The sequence below is a fragment of the Mustela nivalis genome (assembly GCF_964662115.1).
Source record: "Mustela nivalis genome assembly, chromosome: 2".
Taxonomy (NCBI): domain Eukaryota; kingdom Metazoa; phylum Chordata; class Mammalia; order Carnivora; family Mustelidae; genus Mustela; species Mustela nivalis.
Window position 1 is genome coordinate 89,766,525 of NC_139021.1, and position 20,455 is coordinate 89,786,979.

The following is a 20,455-nucleotide window of genomic DNA, read 5'->3' on the forward strand; positions in this document are numbered from 1 at the left end:
TAAGAAGACCAGAAACTCCTCCTACATTAAAAAATACAGAGCCTTCCTTTCAAATAAGTTAAAGACCAATTTTACTGGGATATTTTTCAGAAAAGCAAGATTGGATTGTACCCCACAGACAAGTGGCAGTTGTCAATCAGTCTCTTTGGGAGGCTGCCTTTTAAACTAGCTTAACATTACTGATGGCTTTTCCTGGATTCTACCCACAACTTCTACTTCCACCTCCAAAAATGAAGGAAAGGGAGGAGAAGGACTATTCCAAGTTACCTTTGCTCCCAGTAACATCACTCAAATCTTGAGGGTTATCTTGTTCCAGGCTACCTCCAGGCATCATAGCAAAAACATAACCAAAAACGTAGCTCAGCGTTAAAAGCAAGCTCCTCACCCTCCTACACCCTGCAAAACAATGTCGGGTTAACACACCTGCTAATTCTTGAAGCTCCTCCAAGTTTCCCCAGATCTACCTGAAGATCTGAAGCCTCTCTTGGTGCGACGCTCACCATCCAAAATACCCCTCACGCAGCGTGCACAACATATTTTCAGACGACCTTGATTCACAGTGCAGTCCATCGAAGGGGCTGCGAAGCCCAAAGACAGCAACAAAATCAAAATTCCGATTCATCAATTAGAGCAGAATCCGCAAGTATCCCTGACAGGGACTCTCCAAGTGGGACAGTGCGCCCAGACCCAGGAGCCAATAGGTGGCTGGCCCAGGCGTTGCCATGGCCACGTTGTGTGTTAGGGCCGCGCACGCACCCCGCGTGCGCGCCCAGAAGCCAATCGGCAGCCGGCCTAGGCGTTGCCATGGCCACTCTGTGAGTTTAGGGCCCCGCGCGCGCGTGCGCGGAGTGGGGGAGAGTCCGCCCAGCTGCCCCAGACCCAGGGCAAGAAAGGGTCGCGTTAGCCGCGCGACCCTAGACACCCGCCGCTGCCCAATTCCCTACCGCCGGCATGAACCGCAAGAAGCTGCAGAAGTTGACGGACACCTTAATTAAAAATTGCAAGCACTGTAAGTAATAATCAAGTGCTGGATGAGAAGTTTCTGGAAGGGCTTGTGTTCTACCTGGTAAAAGTGTCCGCTGCTCAGCCTGCTTCCCACCTCCAGTTTAAGTGCTCCTGGAGCCCTCTTAATGTCCGCTAAAGAGAAGTCTGGAAGGGAATCTCTGGATGGTTGGCCAGGTACCCATGCTTGCCCATGATCTTAAGGACCCGTATATAGGTATCCAGGCATCTAGTACTACACTCCCACGCATGCACTGACTTGCTTCTCAAACCCTCTTCTTAACTTACCTTTCCATTATAGAAACATTATTTTTATACTGACACAACATGTGTGGTTTTAGCCTCAGACATAGGTATCAAATATGTATGAAACCCACTGGACTCAAGAAAACTAGCACAACAGGGGTACCTGGGTGGCTCAGTGGTTTAAAGCCTCTGCCTTCGGCTCAGTTCATGATCCCAGGGTCTTGGGATCGAGTCCCGCATCGGGCTCTTTGCTCTGCGGAGAGCCTGCTTCCTCCTCTCTCTGCCTGCTTGTGATTTCTCTCTCTGTCAAATAAATAAAATCTTAAAAAAAAAAAAAAAAGAAGAGAAGAGAAAACTAGCACAACAAACATACGCCTGCTTTCTAGCCCTTTTTAGTGCAAATACACTGGCAGTGTCCAAGTTCTGAAAATTTACCAAGAGATCCATAAGGGAAAAATGGTTCTCAATAGCTGAAAAGAGTTGAAATGCAAAAAACCCTGTACCTCAGAAAAAGGAAATGTTTCTGGAGACCAAAGAGTTCCACAAAGCTAAACACACAGTAAAGAATTTACTCCCAACTCCAGACTTGGGCTTTGCTATTGCCGGTGGGCTTTCAAGGTAAAGGAGACCTTGCAGGTGACAAAATGAGCACTTATTAAAGATACCTGCTCCAATCACACATTGTAAAACATAGTCTTCGAATTTCTAAGAAGTTTCAGATGTTTATACCCACCGTAACTTTTATAGACAGTGCCACTTCACTAAAGGAGAACATCTCACCACTTATTACATTAGATACTAAATACAACTAGAAGGCACTAGATCCTATAAGCTCTAGAATGATGATAAACCCATTCTTCCTTTGCACAATGGAGTCGATATTGGGATTGCGGATTCTCCTATTTTCTCAAGTGGTCATTAGTTTTGCAATCAGCAGAAAAATTTACAAGTTTGCTCATTAGACAGTATCTTTCTCATTAAACATATCTTGGGTTCCTTGACCAAGTACAATTCTGTGTTTCTGTCTAAATACAATTCTAAAGTTACCTATGAAATTCGAAGAGCACGTTTTAGAATGTTCAGGCATCCCTCCTGCCAGGTTTTCATTTACCTTTTAATACACTGACCTTTTGACTATTCACAAAATGACTGTGTTTTTCTCAAAATAATTCCATTTCAAGGAAAAGACCAGATCTTCTTAAAACATCTAGTGAACATTTTACAAAAGCAATGCAATATCTGATATACACAATGCTGAATTTGTTTTAGTCTCTGTTCAGTAAGTATGCAATGTGCTGCAGTCATTCTCTAAGCCTGGGTGGCTCAGTAGGTTAAGTGTCTGCCTTTGGCTCAGAGTCCTGCATTGGGCTCCTTGCTCAGCAGGGAGCCTGCTTCTCCCTCTCCCTGCTGCTCCCCCTGTTTGGTGTGCTTACTCATTCTCTCCCTTTCTCTGACAAATAAATAAAAATTGAAAAAAAGAAAACCTGGCAGGAAAATAGTCAACTTTTGATTTTTGTCCTTACGTCAAATTTTTAAAGTGGGCCTTAAAAACCTTGATAATTACTAGTTAAATTCTATAGAAATTGTTATAAATAACAGGCATTATCATTAACAACTTGTTTAAACAGAGAAACTTTCCAATACTATGTTGAACAAGAGCGGTGAGACTGGGCAACCTTGTCGTGTTCCTGATCTCAAAGGAAAAGCTGTCAGCTTTTTCCCATTGAGGATGATATTTGCTGTGGATTTTTCATAGATAGATTTTATGAAGTTGAGGAATGTTCCCTCTATCCCTATACTTTGAAGCGTTTTAATCAGGAACAGATGATGGATTTTGTCAAATGTTTTTTCTGCATCAATTGAGAGGACCATGTGGTTCTTCTATTTTCTCTTATTGATTTGTTCTATCACATTAATTGATTTGAGAATGTTGAACCACCCTTGCAACCCAGTGACAAATCCCACCTGGTCATTGTGTATAACCATTTTAATGTACTGTTGGATCCTATTAGCTAGGATCTTGTTGAGAATCTTAGCATCCATATTCATCAGGGATATTGGTCTGAAATTCTCCTTTTTGGTAGGGTCTTTGCCTGGTTTGGGGATCAGGGTAATGTTGGCTTCATAAAAAGAGTCTGGAAGTTTTCCTTCTGCTTCAATTTTTTGAAACAGCTTCAGGAGAATAGTATTATTTCTTCTTTGAAAGTTTTGTAGAATTTCCCAAGGAATCTGTCAGGTCCTGGGCTCTTGTTTTTTGGGAGGTTTTTGATCACTGCTCCAATCTTGTTACTAGATATTAGTCTATTCTATTCAGGTTGTCAGTTTCTTCCTGATTTAGTTTTGGAAGTTTATAGTTTTCCAGGAATGCATCCATTTCATCTAGGTATCTTAACTTATTGGCATATAACTGTTGATAATAATTTCTGATGATTGTTTCTATTTCCTTGGTGTTAGCTGTGATCTCTCCCCTTTCGTTCATAATTTTATTAATTTGGGCCTTCTCTCTTTTCTTTTGGCTTAGTTTGGCCAATGGTTTATAGATCCTATTGATTCTTTCAAAATACCAGCTTCTAGTTTCATTGATGCATTCTACTGTATCTCTAGTTTCTATCTCATTGATCTCTACTCTAATCTTGATTATTTACCTTCTTGTGTGTGGGTTTGGCTTAATTTGTTGTTGATTCTCCAATTCTTTAAGGTTTAAAGACAGCTGGTGTATTCTGGATTTTGCAATTTTTTGAGGGAGGCTTGGATGGCTGTGTATTTCCCCCATAGGACTGCCTTTGCTGTATCCCATAGGATTTGGACTAAAGTATCTTCATTCTCATTGGTTTCCATGAATTGTTTAAGTACTTCTTTGATTTCGTGGTTGATCCAAGCATTCTTAAGCAAGGTGGTCTTTAGCTTCCAGGTGTTTGAATTCCTTCCAAAGTTTTTCTTGTGGTTGAGCTCCAGTTTCAAAGCATTGTGATCTGAGAATATGCAGGGAATAATCTCATTTTTTTGGTACTGGTTGAGCCCTGATTTGTGGCCCAGTATGTGGTCTATTCTGGAGAAGGTTCCGTGTGCACTCCAGAAGAATGAGTATTCTGTTGTTTTAGGGTGGAATCTTCTGTATATATCTATGAAGTCCATCCAGTCCAATGTGTCATTCAATTCTCTTGTTTGTTTATTGATTTTCTGCTTGGATGATCTGTCTATTACTGAGAGTGGCATGTTAAGATCTCCTACTATTTATGTATGCATATCAATATGACTCTTTATCTTGATTAACAGTTTTCTTGTGTAATTGGGTGCTCCCATATTGAGGACATAAATATTTACAATTGTTAGATCTTCTTGGTTGATAGACCCTTTAAGAATTATGTAGTGTCCTTCTGTATCTCTGACTACAGTCTGTAGCTTAAAATCTAACTTATCTGATATGAGAATCACTACCCCAGCCTTCATAGTATTAGAAGTCCTAGCAACAATCAGACAACAAATCAGACAAAAAACAATCAGGCAACAAAGAGAAGTAAAAGGTATTCAAATTGGCAATAAAGAAATCAAACTCTCTCTTCACAGATGACATGATACTTTATATGGAAAACCCCAAAAGACTTCACTCCCAAACTAATAGAACTCATTCAGCAATTCAGTAATGTGGCAGGATACAAAATCAATGTACAGAAATTAGTTCCTTACTTATACACTAACAATGAAAATACAGAAAGGGAAATTTAAAAATTCCATTTAGTAAATTACATTTACTATAGCATCAAGAACCATAAGATACCTGGGAATAAACCTAACCAAGAGGTAAAGGATCTGCATTTGAGGAACTACAGAACACTCATGAAAGAAATTGAAGAAGACACAAAAAGATGGAAGACCATTCCAGGGTCATGGATCAGAAGAATAAACATTGTTAAAATGTCTATACTACCTAGAGCAATCTATACTTTTAAAGCCATTCTGATCAAAATTCCACCGGTATTCTTCAAAGAGCTGGAACAAACAATCCTAAAATTTGTATGAAACCAGAAGAGAACCCGAATTGCTAAGGAAGTGTTGAAAAAGAAAAATAAAACTGGGGGCATCATGTTGCCTGATTTCAAGCTTTACTACAAAGCTGTGACCACCAAGACAGCATGATACTGGCGTAAAAACAGACACATAGACCAGTGGAACAGAGTAGAGAGCCCAGATATTGGCCCCTCAACAATATGGTCAGATAATCTTCGACAAAACAGTAAAAAATATACATTGGAAAAAAGCCAGTCTCTTCAATAAATGGTACTGGGAAAATTGGACAGCTATGTGTAGAAGAATGAAACTCGACCATTCTCTTACACCATACACAAGGATAAACTCAAAATGGATAAAAGACCTCAATGTGAGGCAGGAATCCATCAGAATCTTAGAGGAGAACATAGGCAGTAACCTCTTTGACATTGGCCACAGCAACTTCTTTCAAGACATGTCTCCAAAGGCAAAGGAAGCAAAAGTTAAAATGAATTTTGGGGACTTCATAAAGATCAAAGCTGCACAGCAAAGGAAACAGGCAACAAAACAGAGAGGCAACCCATGGAATGGGAGAAGATATTCACAAATGACATTACAGACAAAGGGCTGATATCCAAGACCTATAAAGAACTCCTCAAACTCAACACACACAAAACAGATAATCATGTCAAAAAATGACAGAAGACATGAACAGATACTTCTCCAATGAAGACATACGAATGGCTAATAGACACATGAAAAAAAGTTCATCATCACTAGCCATCAAGGAGATTCGAATCAAAATCACATTGAGATACCAGATACAAACTTACACCAGTTAGAATGGCCAAAATTAACAAGACAGTAAACAAGAAGTGTTGGAGAGGATGTGGAGAAAGGGGAACCCTCTTACACTGTTGGTGGGAATGCAAGTTGGTGCAGCCACTTTGGAAAACAGTGTGGAGATTCCTTAAAAAATTTAAAATAGTACTACACTATGACCCTGCAGTTGCACTACTGAGTATTTACCCCAAAGATACAGACTGTAGTGAAAAGAAGGGCCATCTGTACCCCAATGTTCATAACAACAATGGCCAGAGTTGCCAAACTGTGGAACAGAACCAAGATGCCCTTCAGCAGACGAATGGTTAAGGAATATGTGGTCCATATATACAATGGAGTATTGTGCCTCCATCAGAAAGGATGAATACCCAACTTTTGTATCAACATGGACAGGACTGGAAGATATTATGCTGAGTGAAATAAGTCAAGCAGAGAGATTCAATTATCATATGGTTTCGTTTATTTGTGGAGCATAAGAAATAACATGGAGGGGGCACCCGGGTGACTCAGTGGGTTAAAGCCTCTGCCTTCAGCTCGAGTCATGATCCTAGGATCCTGGGATCAAGCCCTGCATTGGGCTCTCTGCTCAGCAGGGAGCCATTGCCCCTCCTCTCTCTCTGCCCACCTTTCTGCCTACTTGTCATCTCTGTCTGCCAAATAAATAAAGAAAATCTCTAAAAGAAAAAAAAAAAGAAATAACACTGAGGACATGGGGAGATGGGAAGGAGAAGAGAGTTGGGGGAAACTGAAGGGGGAGACAAACCATGAGAGACTATGGACTCTGAAAAACAATCTGAGGGTTTTGGAGGTGTCGGGGGTTGGAGGTTGGGTGAGACTGGTGGTGGGCATTATAGAGGGCACATATTGCATGAAACATGGGGTGTGGTGCATAAACAATGAATTCTGAAACACTGAAAAGAAATTTTAAAAATAAATAAAAATTAAAAAATGAAACAAAACAAAGAAACCGAGAAACTTTCCCCTAAAGTCAAATTTCCTTTTAGTTGCCAGATGATAATCCCACCAGGATGAAATGGCTAATTTCTGTAGAATCAGAGAAAAAAAAAATCTTAATTGATTGCTCAGCTAATCTACCATTTTACAGATATGGTCTGTAGAAAATCCATTCTTGAATTTCCCTTAATTTCATTTAGTATTTTATTCTGGAAATTAAGAAACATTTCAACAACAACAACAACAACAATAACAAAACTTTCTTATGGCTAACCTTGGATCCTTTGGGTAATAAATTAAGGTAATATTCTTTAATTTTTATTTTAGCCAAGATGGAAAAATGGCTAATAAACATCCCCACTGCTAACATTTTATATGAATGAACATCATTCTTCATGCAGGCTTTTCTTTAACTAGTAGTAGCTCTCTTATTTTTGGATATTAGTGTGTTTGGTTAAATATATATAGCATAAAATTTACCATTTTAAGTGTACAACTCTATGGCATTACATACATTCACATTGTTGTGGAGCCATTACCACCGTCCATCTTTTCATTTTTCCCAACTGAAACTGTACCCATTAAACTATAACTTCCCATTTTCCCCTTCCCCAGACCATGGCAACCACCATTCTACTATCTGTATCTATAGATCACACCACTCTAAGTACATGATATAAGTGAAATCATACAATATCTGTCCTTTTATATCTAACTTTTTTCATTCAGGAAAATGTCTGCAAGCTTCATTCATCTTGCTGAAGGAGTCAAAATTTCTTTCCTTTTCAAGGCTGAAACATACTCCATTGTATGTATACACTACGTGTTACTTATCTATTCATTCACTGGTGGACACCTAGCTTGATTTCACTTTTAAGGCTTATTGTGAATAACGTTGCTATAAATATTGATATGAAAGTATCAGAGCTCTTGCTTTCAATTCTTTTAAGTATATACGCAGAAGTAGAATCACTGAGTTACATATATTTCTATGTTTAATTTTATTTTTGAAGAACTGACAAGCCATTTTCTACAGACACTTTTTATTTTTCGGTGTTCCAAGATTCATTGTTTACACACCACACCCAGTGCTCCATGCAATACATGTCCTCCTTAATACCCACCACCAGGCTTACCTAACCCCCCACTAACAGCTTTTTAAAAAACTGTAACCCTTATATTCTTTTCCAGTATTAACCTAGATTTTTACTAAATCACTTATTTCCCCAAATTTTCAATGTCCCTCCTAAAATGTGATACCCCAAACCAGAAATCATACTTGAACCTGTCTTGACTTGTAGATGAGGCATGATTTCTCTATTCCTATCTGCTGTTTTCCTTTATTTTATTTTTTTCTGCAATATAGTCATTTTTTTTCAATTTTTAAAATTTAGTTTATTTAAACCAAAAACAAAACAATTCACCTTTTAAACACACACAGGTTTCATCCTTGTTTTTAGAAGTACTGGACTGTAATTTGTTGTGTTTTGAAATAAAACCTTTCTCATCCTCCACCTATACTTCATATTCAAACTCACATTTATGCCAGGCAATAGTGCTTCCACCTACGTACCTCAAATGAAAATTGGAGCACAAATAATTATAAACACCCTTCATACATTTATGTGTATGGACCAGTAGTCACATCTGTGTGTCTATTTTAAATAAAAATTCCTTTTTTCCAAAATATTACTGAGTACTTGCATGTTAATTTTCACATCATGTATAATAAGAACTATAATTGGTGCTGTAATATGGTTAAATGCTTCTTTACTGGGAAAAAAAAAATGATTCTGATATCCAAAATCCAGCTTATTCATTTGACTAAGGCTGATGATGTGAAATGAAAATTGTTGCCTAGTGTTCAGGAGTCTGATATCTATTTCCAGGCAGAAGTTAAGCTCTAAATCTCATAAATGCCTATAATCAAAATGCTGGGGAAAAGTTACCATTCTTAAGCATTACCTTGCTTGCTTTGAATTGCACCTTTACTGTCTTTAAAGTTTAGCATCTGGCCCCACAATCATTATTCAGGAAAATTGGCTAATATTGTGACTAAATAATAATGTGACTAAATTTAATATTCAACCCCTGTGTGGAGGTAAGGTTGTTTCTCTTATTTTAGTGGAGAATCCTTTGTAGTGGTCATCCTCTCTTAAGGGTCATGAATCTTAAAACAGGATAGTCTTCTCTTAAAAACTAAATATTTGGTGGCCTTCATGTTATCTATAAACTCATTAATGCAAAATTTAAATAAACTAAAGATTAAAATGTATTTTGTTATATCTTAATTTTATCTTTTCACAGTTAATAAATTTGAAGTAAACTGTCTTATAAATCTTTTTTATAATTTGGTGGGAGAAGTAACAGAGCGGCAAGGTACCACCATTGGGCTAGATCGTAATGCATTTCGAAACATCCTACACGTGACATTTGGAATGACAGATGACATGATTATGGACAGAGGTAAGAAGACATGCAATATTCAAATGTGTCAGATCCACCATAACTGGGAAAAAAATTGGGAGTTTGGACAGTCTTGGTAGGAAGCTTAATGTTCTGAATTCCTAATTTCACTTGAATATAAAAAAATTAATTTGTGTATTCAGAGGGAAGGGTCACAGGGAAGTGATTCTATGTACTCTATTTTGTGTATTTAAGAAAACAACAAAGCTCAGCTTGAATAATTAGCTTTTCCTTACTTTATATCCATAAACCTAAAATATTTCTATTTATACTTAGTAAATATAATAATGAAAAGAACAATTTTAAAAGAACATAAATTTTCTTATATCATCAAAACTATTTCAATAAAAATTAAGTTATAACTTTATCAATTGTATAGTAGCATTTCTTTTCTTGAGTAAGAAAAATATAAAATCACATATTTTATGTTAACATATCAACACATTTTGTATATCAATATATTAATATATTAATAATTATTGATTAATGTATTTAGATACTCAGAATTTACTGTTTCCATAAAATATGAAAGGAATATGTGAAAGTTTAAATAAAAGAGTTTTTCCAATGTTATATCTTAGTTTCCTTCTTTGTCAAATGAGCATGTCAGACCATCTGATCCTGAAGTTTTATCCACGTTTTAAAAGTGGGTAGCACCAGTGTAAATATATTACTGAGAACAAAAGTGCTGCACAAGTATTATGTTGTACTTCTCTCTTAGTATTCCGAGGTTTTGATAAGGACAACGATGGCTGTGTAAACGTATCAGAGTGGATTTATGGATTATCAGTATTTCTTCGAGGAACTTTGGAAGAAAAAATGAAATGTAAGATTTCAGGTTACCCTATTGCTTTGTACATTAGGATTAACATATCTAAAGAATGTACATCCATGTACATTCCTAGCCAGCCAGTAAACAGTAAACAGTAAATAGTCAGCCAGTAAAACAGGTTTGTCTTTCAGTTGGTTGGTTCGAATCTCCATTAGCCTCTTTTATGGAGCAAATTCAAGTCAATGATAAAGATTGAAAAAAATTAATACCAAGGAAAACCAAAAGATTCTGAGGAGTAATCCATGCCAAGCAAGACTGCATAAGCATATACTATACATACTAACTATGTACATATGGATTTATGTATTAATGTGCATATGGTAAATATTGTTACCTGAATTATTAACCATGGAAGTAGAGAACATTGATTAGAGTGTTCTGATTCTTATTTAATTGTTAATTCACTCTGATGAACTCTGTTTAAGGATCATATTTCAGTCAGTTTTCCAAGAATTTCAAGATGAAATGGTCAAATCATTGTTCCTTAGCATGGTTACTCTTAGCTGAGTGAGTGTAAGGAGCCATTTTCTAAGGGTTGTTGACCCTATTCAGCTAGTGTACATTAAGCATTTCCTATGGAAATCAGATTGCACTCAGTCCTGCAATGTTGTCATGAATATTCCCAATACAGACCTCGGCCTTGAACATTTTGTCAGAGCAAATATTCCCTTAGTCATAGTATCAAATACATAATTGGTTGTTTTTTTAAAAGATTGCTTTGAGGTGTTTGATTTGAATGGTGATGGATTCATTTCAAAGGAGGAAATGTTCCATATGTTGAAGAACAGCCTACTCAAACAGCCATCTGAAGAAGACCCTGATGAAGGAATTAAAGATTTGGTTGAAATAACACTTAAAAAAATGGTAAATATGGGAAACTTATGGTTTTATATTAAAACTTACAGGCCAGAATGGGACACTTGATAAATAATAAAACACTTATCTTGTGCTTTTTAATTGTAATGATAAAAGCTCTTTTCAATTTCAATATTTAGTCTCTCATTTTTCCAACACCTTTCTTCCATCAATACTTGACCATGAAAAGACAGTTTGTGTTTGCAATAAGTATTATACATGTTGACTGATACATGGCCGGTCATCCCCTAGGATCATGACCATGATGGGAAGCTGTCTTTCACAGACTATGAACAGGCTGTAAGAGAAGAGACCCTTCTACTAGAAGCTTTTGGACCATGTCTTCCTGATCCAAAGGTAATGATATTACTTTCATCAAACAGTGACCAATATATAATGTAGGATCAATAACCCAGAACTTCTTGGTTTGGTGAGTAAAGGATCAGATGAATTACATTCACCCACAGAGAATAGTTTCTAAGTAGAGAAAGCCAACTGAAGAAGAACATGCTGGTTCATTTCATAATACTGCTGTAGCCTAATGGTATGTTCCCCCCATTCATTAACTCATTCATTCATGTAAGAACCAATTATTAAAGCATAATGTGTTTCAGAAACACAGATGAAAGGCTTCATGTCTGCATTCAAGCACTAATATTTTCTTAGGAAAAAACAGTGTGAAAATAATTACACAACAGTGTGATAAGTATTACTATAATAACAATGACTTGTTCAGTGCTTCATCTATGTCAGGCAATGTCTTAAGCGCTGCCCCATATTACTTCCTTAAATCCCCCTAACAATCCTATGAAGGATGTAGTATTATTAATCTTCATTTTATAGATGAGAAAACTGAGGCTCAGAGAGTTTAGGCAAGTCGTCCAAGTTCAGTCACCAATCATGGAGTATCCTGCATGCCCTGGTGCTCAAGTCCATAAAGATATGTATAGTAGAGGGTTGCAGTAGTCGAGGGCATCTAATCCAGCTGTATGGAATCACTGGTGAATGGGTGATGAGACAAGGAAAGCTTACCTGGGTTGTTAGGCCAGAATAGTTAGCCAGGTCAAAATAGAGAAGAGCAACCTAAGCAAAGTAATAGCATATGCATGAGGATGGGGAAGAAAAAGAGAAACAAATACTATATTAGAAGAGCACTCAGTGTGGTATGAGATTGATTTTGAGGCTGGATGTGCATAGAAGAGCCAAGGCCAGTGGAGCTTGGAGCCTGGATTTTGTCTTGAAACTCATGAGGATTAATTAGAAGATTTTAGGTTGGTGGAGTGATGTGATAGATATTACCATTATCTACCTTCCCAATCTCCAGCTGCCTACTCAACATGCCAGTAGATAATCTCAGTAAACTCTTGGTTTTCCCCTAAAAATAATTCCCCACCATCTTCCCTGCCTCAATAAATGACACTCCTGTATGCTCAGTTTTAGTCAGAAACCTGTTACCCTTAATTTCCCTCTTAGAGCACTACTACTTCAGCTACTACTTCAAAATATATCCCTGAATATAACCTCTTTTCCACACGTCTGTGATTGCCAACCTAAATCAAGCTGCTACCCAGTCACCCAGCCTAGATCATTAGCTTTGTTGCTTCTACTATTGACCCTACTGACTAATCTCCACAACATCCAGTATATTTGGAAACACAGAAGCTGCCATGCCCCTCCCTTGCCTAAAACCCCCAGTGTGTCTGAAGTCTATTCAGTGGGCCTCCTTTTCTCTCTCCAACCATGGTCTCCTGCTACCTTCCCAATGGCGGGGTCGTGCCCCAGAACCATTCCAGCCACTTTGCTGTTCTCCCTAGGTGCCTTTGCAATTAAAGTAGCCTCTGTCTAAGTATCCTGTCCCCAGACCTTCACATCCCTCAGACCCTCACTCCATTCAGTCTCCACACAGATGCCATCCACTGTCTTTTTTTTTTTTTGTGCCATCCACTGTCTTAACGACTCCTCTCCCTCCACTCCTCACCACTGCCTGCCTCTTCTTCATAGTTCTTATCATTATATAGAATATATTTACTCATTTACTTATTGTCTGTCTTAACACATGGATGGGAAAGAATGAAAAGGAAAAGGAAAGAAAAGAAGAAAAATTACCTTAATCCCTCACCTACTTCTATTTCCTCCCCAATGGCTTTCTTTTTCACTGTCAAATGTCATGGGATAATTGTCTATATTTATGACCTATACTACCATGGCTTCTTTAGCATACTCCTGAAACAGCTCTTGCTGAGGTCACCACACCCTCCTTGTTAATAAATCCCAAGTGAAGTCGTCTTGTCTTTGCTATATTACATCCTTTCCCCACCCCAGCTCTCAGTGCAGCTTCTTGACTCCAGGAAGCACCTCCACTCCAGCAGTAGCCTGGCTGTGACATCACGTGGCCTCCTGGACTCCAGAGCCCTGGTGTGCTTACCCTGTTACACCCTTCCTTCAGTGAATTAAACTCAATTTCTGGCCATCCAGCCACTAGGCTGGAATCTCCTAGAGAGCTGTGTCATGTGCCTTACTCATCTTTGTGGCCCCAGACCAAGTGTCATGTTGGAACAGCACTGTACCTGTGAGTGTACAATGTATGAGTGTCACAGGTTCTTGGTCCCCACTCTTCTTCAGTTAACTTGTGGCTCTTCAAACATAAAGGAAACATACAGAACATTTTGTTTTTCTTACCTTTTTTGGAAGTCTTTACTAATTTGAGCACATTTTTTACAGAGTCATATGGAATTTGAAGCTCAAGTATTCAAAGATCCGAGTGAATTCAATGATATATGAATACCTAAATGTGTTGTCTCAAGTGAGTAAAAAAAGAGGTGCATTCATGTTGTTTATTTTTTCCACTTAGCTCAGAAAGATGGTGTCGAATTTTGTGCTTGCAGTGGGGAATGGGACTCACCAACATGTACCATTTAACTATGGTGCAAGATGCAAGTGAAATAAATGGAAGACAGGAAGTCCTTTATTAAGTATTGGGTTTGGCAAGACAAGTTCACATTGCCACATATTTTATCACATAGACTATTTGTTGAAGCTTATAACCACCATAAAACACTTGTATTAATGAAATGAGTACAGATTACATAATCACGAACTATTGAGGCAAATATTCTTGATGTCAGAAAAATGCTGGCTATACATTTAAAAGTCAGTGAAACTATTTTTTTTTTTTAAAGATTTTATTTATTTACTTGAGAGAGAGACAGTGAGAGAGAGCATGAGCGAGGAGAAGGTCAGAGAGCGAAGCAGACTTCCCATGAGCTGGGAGCCCGATGTGGGACTCGATCCCGGGACTCCGAGATCATGACCTGAGCCGAAGGCAGTCGTCCAACCAACTGAGCCACCCAGGCCTCCCAGTCAGTGAAACTATTGAATTTCCTTTGGAACAGTAAATAATGAAGACAGCATTTAAAAAATAATAACAGTGGAGAACCTGGGTGGCTCAGTAGGTTAAAGCCTCTGCCTTCAGCTTGGGTCATGATCCCAGGGTCCTGGGATCGAGCCCCACATCGGGCTCTCTGCTAGGCGGGGAGCCTGCTTCCCTTCCTCTCTCTGCCTCTCTCTGCCTACTTGTGATCTCTCTCTCTGTCAAATAAATAAAATCTTAAAAAAAAAGTAAAAAATAATAACAGTGACATTTAGCACATAAATACCTGTCTGCTAGGCATTGAGGGACATTCAGAGAGCTGAAAGCAATATATACCTACCTCAATATAATGCATACTATTGTTTAGGATTTTGCCCGAATAATATGCATAGACAGTAAGCATCTGAGGGCAGAGATCCCTACACACATCATTATGTCTGTCACAGCAGTTAGCAGAGTCCTCTGCACAGAATGGGTCCCCAGTAAACATTATGGATAGAAAAGGACAAAATGTTACCAGATAAATCCAAATTCTTGCTGATCAGAGGTGAAAGAAAGTGCTGTTTTTGTAAATAATGGATTATGTGGCCACAGTTTTCAGTCTATCTCTGGAGTCACTCCAATGCTCGCCACCCCATTGCAGTTGCCTTCACAACCCCCTGTCTTCCCCAGCTTCCTGTCTCTCTCCACCTCAGCCCCACCCTTTGTCCCCATCGCCCTGGCTGGGTGCACCTCTGTGTCACCCCCAATCTCTTGGAATCCCCTCAGGTACCCCTTAAAAGGAAACACATCACATCACGTCCCATCAGCAATGAAGTCCTGAAGACAGAACTGCTTCCTCCATCCAGCAGTGCCTGTAGGCATTTGATGCAACATGAGAAAGATGGGAGCTACTTGTTTCCTATAGCTACTGTTTACCTCTTTCTTAAATGCATGCAGGCAGCCGAGAGAAGTATTATGCACATAGTCCTCTGTCCATATATAAACATTCAGAGACTATTTGGGACATTAAATCCCTTTTGTTACTATATATGTGTCAAGTTTAAGCAAAAGTACACCTTGTATTTAAAAAAATGGATTGTTACAAATAAATCTAATAAATGATTCCATGAAATAAAAAGTGTTTTACTATTTTCTTAAAATTTTAGAGTCTTATGTAGATATGTAGATGGGGTTTGACACAATTTTTCTACCTTGAGTAAGTATAAATAGTGAAACACAATGCTTTTAATTTTTAAAATTTATATTTTTCTCATTACAAAGTAACAGAAGTTCACTGAAGACTCAAAAGTTTAGGAAATTAAAAACTAAAATGTAAATATCCATCAATATTCCGGTGTAGATCCTTTCAGGCTTTCTTAAAGCATTTGTAAGTATAGCTGTATTTTCGCACAGAGTATACTTAAGCTGCTTTTTTTATGGACCACTATCTCATGGCACTTTCTCAGATTAATTAATATCTGTCTGCAGCCTGACTTATAATGGCTACCTGGCCTTCCATCACAACAGACCTTATTAAAGCACTTCCCTGTCATTGAAATTTCAGTTGTTCCACATTTTTTTTACAAATAATTCCCAAGTGAACTGTCCTTGTAGATAAATCTTCTCATGTTCATTATTGCTTGCTTAATGAGGACGAGTTTTTAATAGTGAAAGTTGGGTTAGAGGTCTAGCTTTGAGGTTTCTAGCACATGTTGCCAGATTACCCTCCAGGAAGGTGTGATGTGCCTGGTGCATGAGGTGCTGATTCCCCCTTCCCTGTGGTGCACATTCTTTTCACCTCTTTGCTGATGTTGTGGACCATAATTGACCATGGTTTTAATTTATCATTTAAAAAACTAATCTTATACATCTGTCCCTAAACTTTTTATTGTAGATTGTGTAAAAATTGACTTACATGTGAATAACCCTATTTTATTACTTGATATTATTTAAAACTAAAAAGTCTTTTTAGAAAAATCTAAATAATTTTAGTGAAACTTAAGACGGTGTTGGTACAGACTCATTAGCTCTGTTTGAGAACTTCCCCATACATTCCAGAACACACCCCCTCTGCTGTTTCTCATTGTATCTGCCCAAATCATTTCCTTCTGTGACTATATCTGGATTTCCGGATTCTCTTAATTTTACTACTGTAGCAACTCATAAATGATTTTAACACTGAAAATTCTTTCAGCTTAATAGTAGGGTCATCCAAGTACACAGAGAACCTTTGAGGAAAAACCCCCTTTCCTCTCATTCTGAGCTCCATGGCCTGCTTTGGGCCTTGCCTGCCTGCTGCTAGCCTGTCCTGACTCCAGCCCTCAGGTACAGCCAGCTTTGCTCAGCCCCATCTTTGCCTATCTCTGGGTGGCTGGGTTAGGACTATGATAAGCAGTTATAATTCGGAAGGGTGACTATAGCCTTCCTATCAACTGGGTCCTCAAAGCATTGGCTTCCCCTTGGGAGGACCAGCAGAAAGCCAACCAGGACCCTCTGAGAGATGTACACATTGCTTTGCCCACAGCATGGAGGGTGTCTATCTGGGAAACAGTACATTTTTAAAACAAAAGGATTTAAAAACTACCACTGAAAACTGGTAGTCCTACATTCTTAACCTGCAAATATCTTTGTGTACAAGATTGCACTTGTTAAGAAGCCAAGCCTGCAATTGCTTGCATCATAAAGTCATCCAAAACATTCACCAAGTTCCCACTTTGTGCTAAGCCAGGGGGGAGAATATAGTCTAAGTCAGTTGCCCTGCTCTCACCTCACTTGTTGTAAAATGAGGACTCTATGCCATGTGATGGTAGTGTCATCACCTTTACTATTTGGATGCAATTGCAATCCATCTCCTGCCCTTCTCAACCCTCCCCCAAAAAAGTTATATCATTTTTAATTAAAAGAGATTGTTAAAGGTAATTAAAATCAAATATACTTTGAAACCGTGGAGACAGCCATATCTGGGAAAGGCTGCTCTGACCCACTCCTTGGATTGCGTATCCTCACTGACTACATTTTATCTGTGTTCATGTCCTCACAGAATCATCCCCAGCTCTTCTACAGTCATCTAGAGCTGATGGTAATTCTCATGTACTGTGGCCAAGAAAGGGTGGCAATTGCATTTGACAAGGAAAGATTATTATAAACGACCTATAATAAAACAGAAGCTTAAACTATGCATATATTAATTACGATTTGGCAAATCTTGAGGACTATGTAAATCTGGTAATATTTCAAAAAGAGTGAGAAGTGATGTATTTATCTTTTCTGATTCGGTGACTATGTTCTCTGTTAGAATGAAGCAGATGATCTTCTCAAATGTTTTCCAGTCTCAGTTACCATTGAAGGAGGAGCCAACCTAAATACATACCAAGCAAATCAAAGTCCTCTTCTCATGAGGTCTCTCAAGGAAACTTTCCCAGTTTTTAAAGGGAGCAGAAAAGGAAGGAAGTCTTAACAGTGGACTATCCTGCATGAAACGAAGAATTCTTCAGCATTTGAAATGTCTTTATCAGAGTGCCATTAACCTGAGCAATGTTCACAGTTCCATCAGTTGGTAATTTGTGGCTTTCTGTGTACCTCCTGCCTCCTACCTAATCCGTCCAAGAAAATATTCCTCCCCCTAAGACACACATCCTCTTGTTTATTTTCACCTCCCTCCTGCCTGTTAAGCTCTACACTGCCCCTATTATGTGGCCCCAGCCAGACTCACAGAGATTTCCCTGGGTGAGAAGCTTGCTAACTTAAAGGCATTTGAATAAATTGGGTGAAATACAAGCTGTCCTCTACTTAACCTGAGGTGCACCTTCCTGTCTTCTGTCCCCGTCTCCAAAGTCAGCCCAGAGCTGGGCAACAGTGATTCTGAAGATGGAGAATGGCACAGAAGGAAGCAGAGGAATTTAAAAGTTCTCCTGCAAGAGACATTTAGAGCTTGTGTCACTACCTCCTGGTAGGAGTGATTAACTCCAAAGCCCAGGGAAGTCCAAGAGAGTAATTAAAACCATTTGGCCAAGTCCTCCTTAATGACTCCTTCAGAAATACAAGAGAGTCAGAAAGTGGAATAAAATGACTGCTACAATCTCAATAATACATTATACAACAATCCGGAGAGCACTTTTGTTCCAGGTATTATGCTAAGTACTTTATATTCATTATCTTACTCATTTCTCACAAATACCCTAAGAGGTAGACATTATTTACCGTCTTTATCCTACATATTGAGACAATTGGAGTTTAAGAAAATCAAGAAACTCCTTCAACATCTTAACCTGGTCAAGAACAAAGCCAAGATTCAGACCTCAACTAGTTCTAACATTGAAGATGTTTCTCTAAAGCAATATGTATTCTTCTTGCCATACATACTCTTGATGTTTGAAATTACTGAGCACCCCTACTTCCTGAATAATCTTCAAATTGCCCCTTCAAGTCACCCTAGAGGTGCTAGGTACCTGGCATTCTAGTGAACGAGACTGTTGACAACTCTCTTCAAGGGCACTGTTCTCATCTTTCCTTCTTTAGCTGATGTTTACAATTTGGATGTAAACCTGCCTACATTTGGAACCAATAAAAATCTAAACATTGTATTGGAAGTGTGTCTTGTCAGGAGTCCACATGTGGTAAATGTGATTCATGAATGGTGGCCAAGCTGTTATACTCTGTGGCTCCACGGTCAGCACAGGGTTAGAAGTAAGATGAGTGTCACCCAACCAAACGTTTTCTCCAATGGAAGGAGAAAACAGAGGCTGAAACCATGGCTGGTTTGTGAGGAGGACGGAAGTCCTTAAGAAAGGAGAGGAAATGGCTGAACTCCTCAAATGGAGAATGTTTCTTGGGCCATCTTGGGTCGTACCAAAGAAAGATGTCTATCTGAAGAAGATGCCAATGATGAGAGGACATAATTTAGTGGCAAATATTAGCAATGATGATATGGCCTTTCCTGGGTGCCAGTAACTGGTCCAAGGATGCTAATCGAGGTGGAAATGAATTTGTAGCCCAGCCAAGACCCTGTTCTAGCTCCAATGCCCTCTCATTGTCACAAGGTATCGCATGGCCTTGCATGGGTCACTTAAAACTTAAAAAGTCTGATAGAAGTGAAAAATGGTGGATATTTTGGTGTGGACATTGCATTTGTCATCCAAACTGAAGATACTGAGAGAGAAAGGGAAATGCTAATAATTATACTGGGACAATGTAATCCCAAGTAAATTGGGATATACAGCCACTCATGGTAAGCTATATACTACTCAAATTTCATTTGATGTAAAATGAGAATAATACCTACTCTCTGTATCTCAAACACACAAGGTTTTTTAAGAATTGAATGTGATAATATCTATGACATCATTTTGTGACCTGTGAAGTACAATAAAAATACATATATTGATACAGGTATGTACTAGACAGTGGAATCCATGCTCTGTCTTGGAGCATGCTTGTATTCTCATATATAATGAAGCAATAAGAAGAACAACAACATAGAAATGAGATACATTTGATTAAATGTGTGACATTGCTTAAGCTACTTAGCCAGTAAAAGAAATCCAAAGGGTAGCTCTAAAAATATCTTTAGTAATCTAGTGTATTTATAGACATGAATCTCACAAAATGTGGATAAAACTTCAATATAAACAACACTAGAATTTTCATGATTGGAGTTAGTGAAATTATGTCTCCTATTAACACACATACACACATACATACACATACATCTCTGTCCTAACAAACTCACAGACATACACACAGTGGTTTATTATATTTAACAGACACATTAGAGTATCCTGAATTTCACTCTCATTCTGTCAAGATACCACTAATTCTAAAGCAATCAGTACCATGCTGTTAATGATTACAGTCCTGATTAACTACAATCAAGATGATGTGTTTGCTATGCTGGCTCTAAGGTACTAAAATATTAAAGA

General features: G+C 38.3%; 1 protein-coding gene across 5 annotated transcripts; it reads left to right on the plus strand.

Annotated features, from left to right (window-relative positions):
- Window positions 1-767: 767 nt before the first annotated feature.
- Window positions 768-19,126, plus strand: CLXN (calaxin). 5 transcript variants are annotated; one of them, XR_014309185.1, is made up of 8 exons: window positions 807-1,009; window positions 9,340-9,498; window positions 10,220-10,324; window positions 11,043-11,194; window positions 11,438-11,542; window positions 13,907-13,988; window positions 17,578-17,616; window positions 17,833-19,126. XR_014309185.1 is itself a non-coding variant. In XM_082721693.1 (7 exons), exons 1-6 carry the CDS (start codon window positions 952-954, stop codon window positions 13,964-13,966), a joined length of 639 nt encoding a protein of 212 aa, XP_082577819.1. In that variant the 5' UTR covers window positions 768-951; the 3' UTR covers window positions 13,967-13,988; window positions 15,324-15,675. The 5 variants fall into 5 exon arrangements, 3 of the variants coding, with proteins under 3 accessions (XP_082577819.1, XP_082577820.1, XP_082577821.1); XR_014309186.1 differs by having other exon boundaries at window positions 17,867-19,126; XM_082721693.1 differs by lacking the exons at window positions 17,578-17,616; window positions 17,833-19,126 and adding an exon at window positions 15,324-15,675 and having other exon boundaries at window positions 768-1,009.
- The last annotated feature ends 1,329 nt before the right edge of the window (window positions 19,127-20,455 follow it).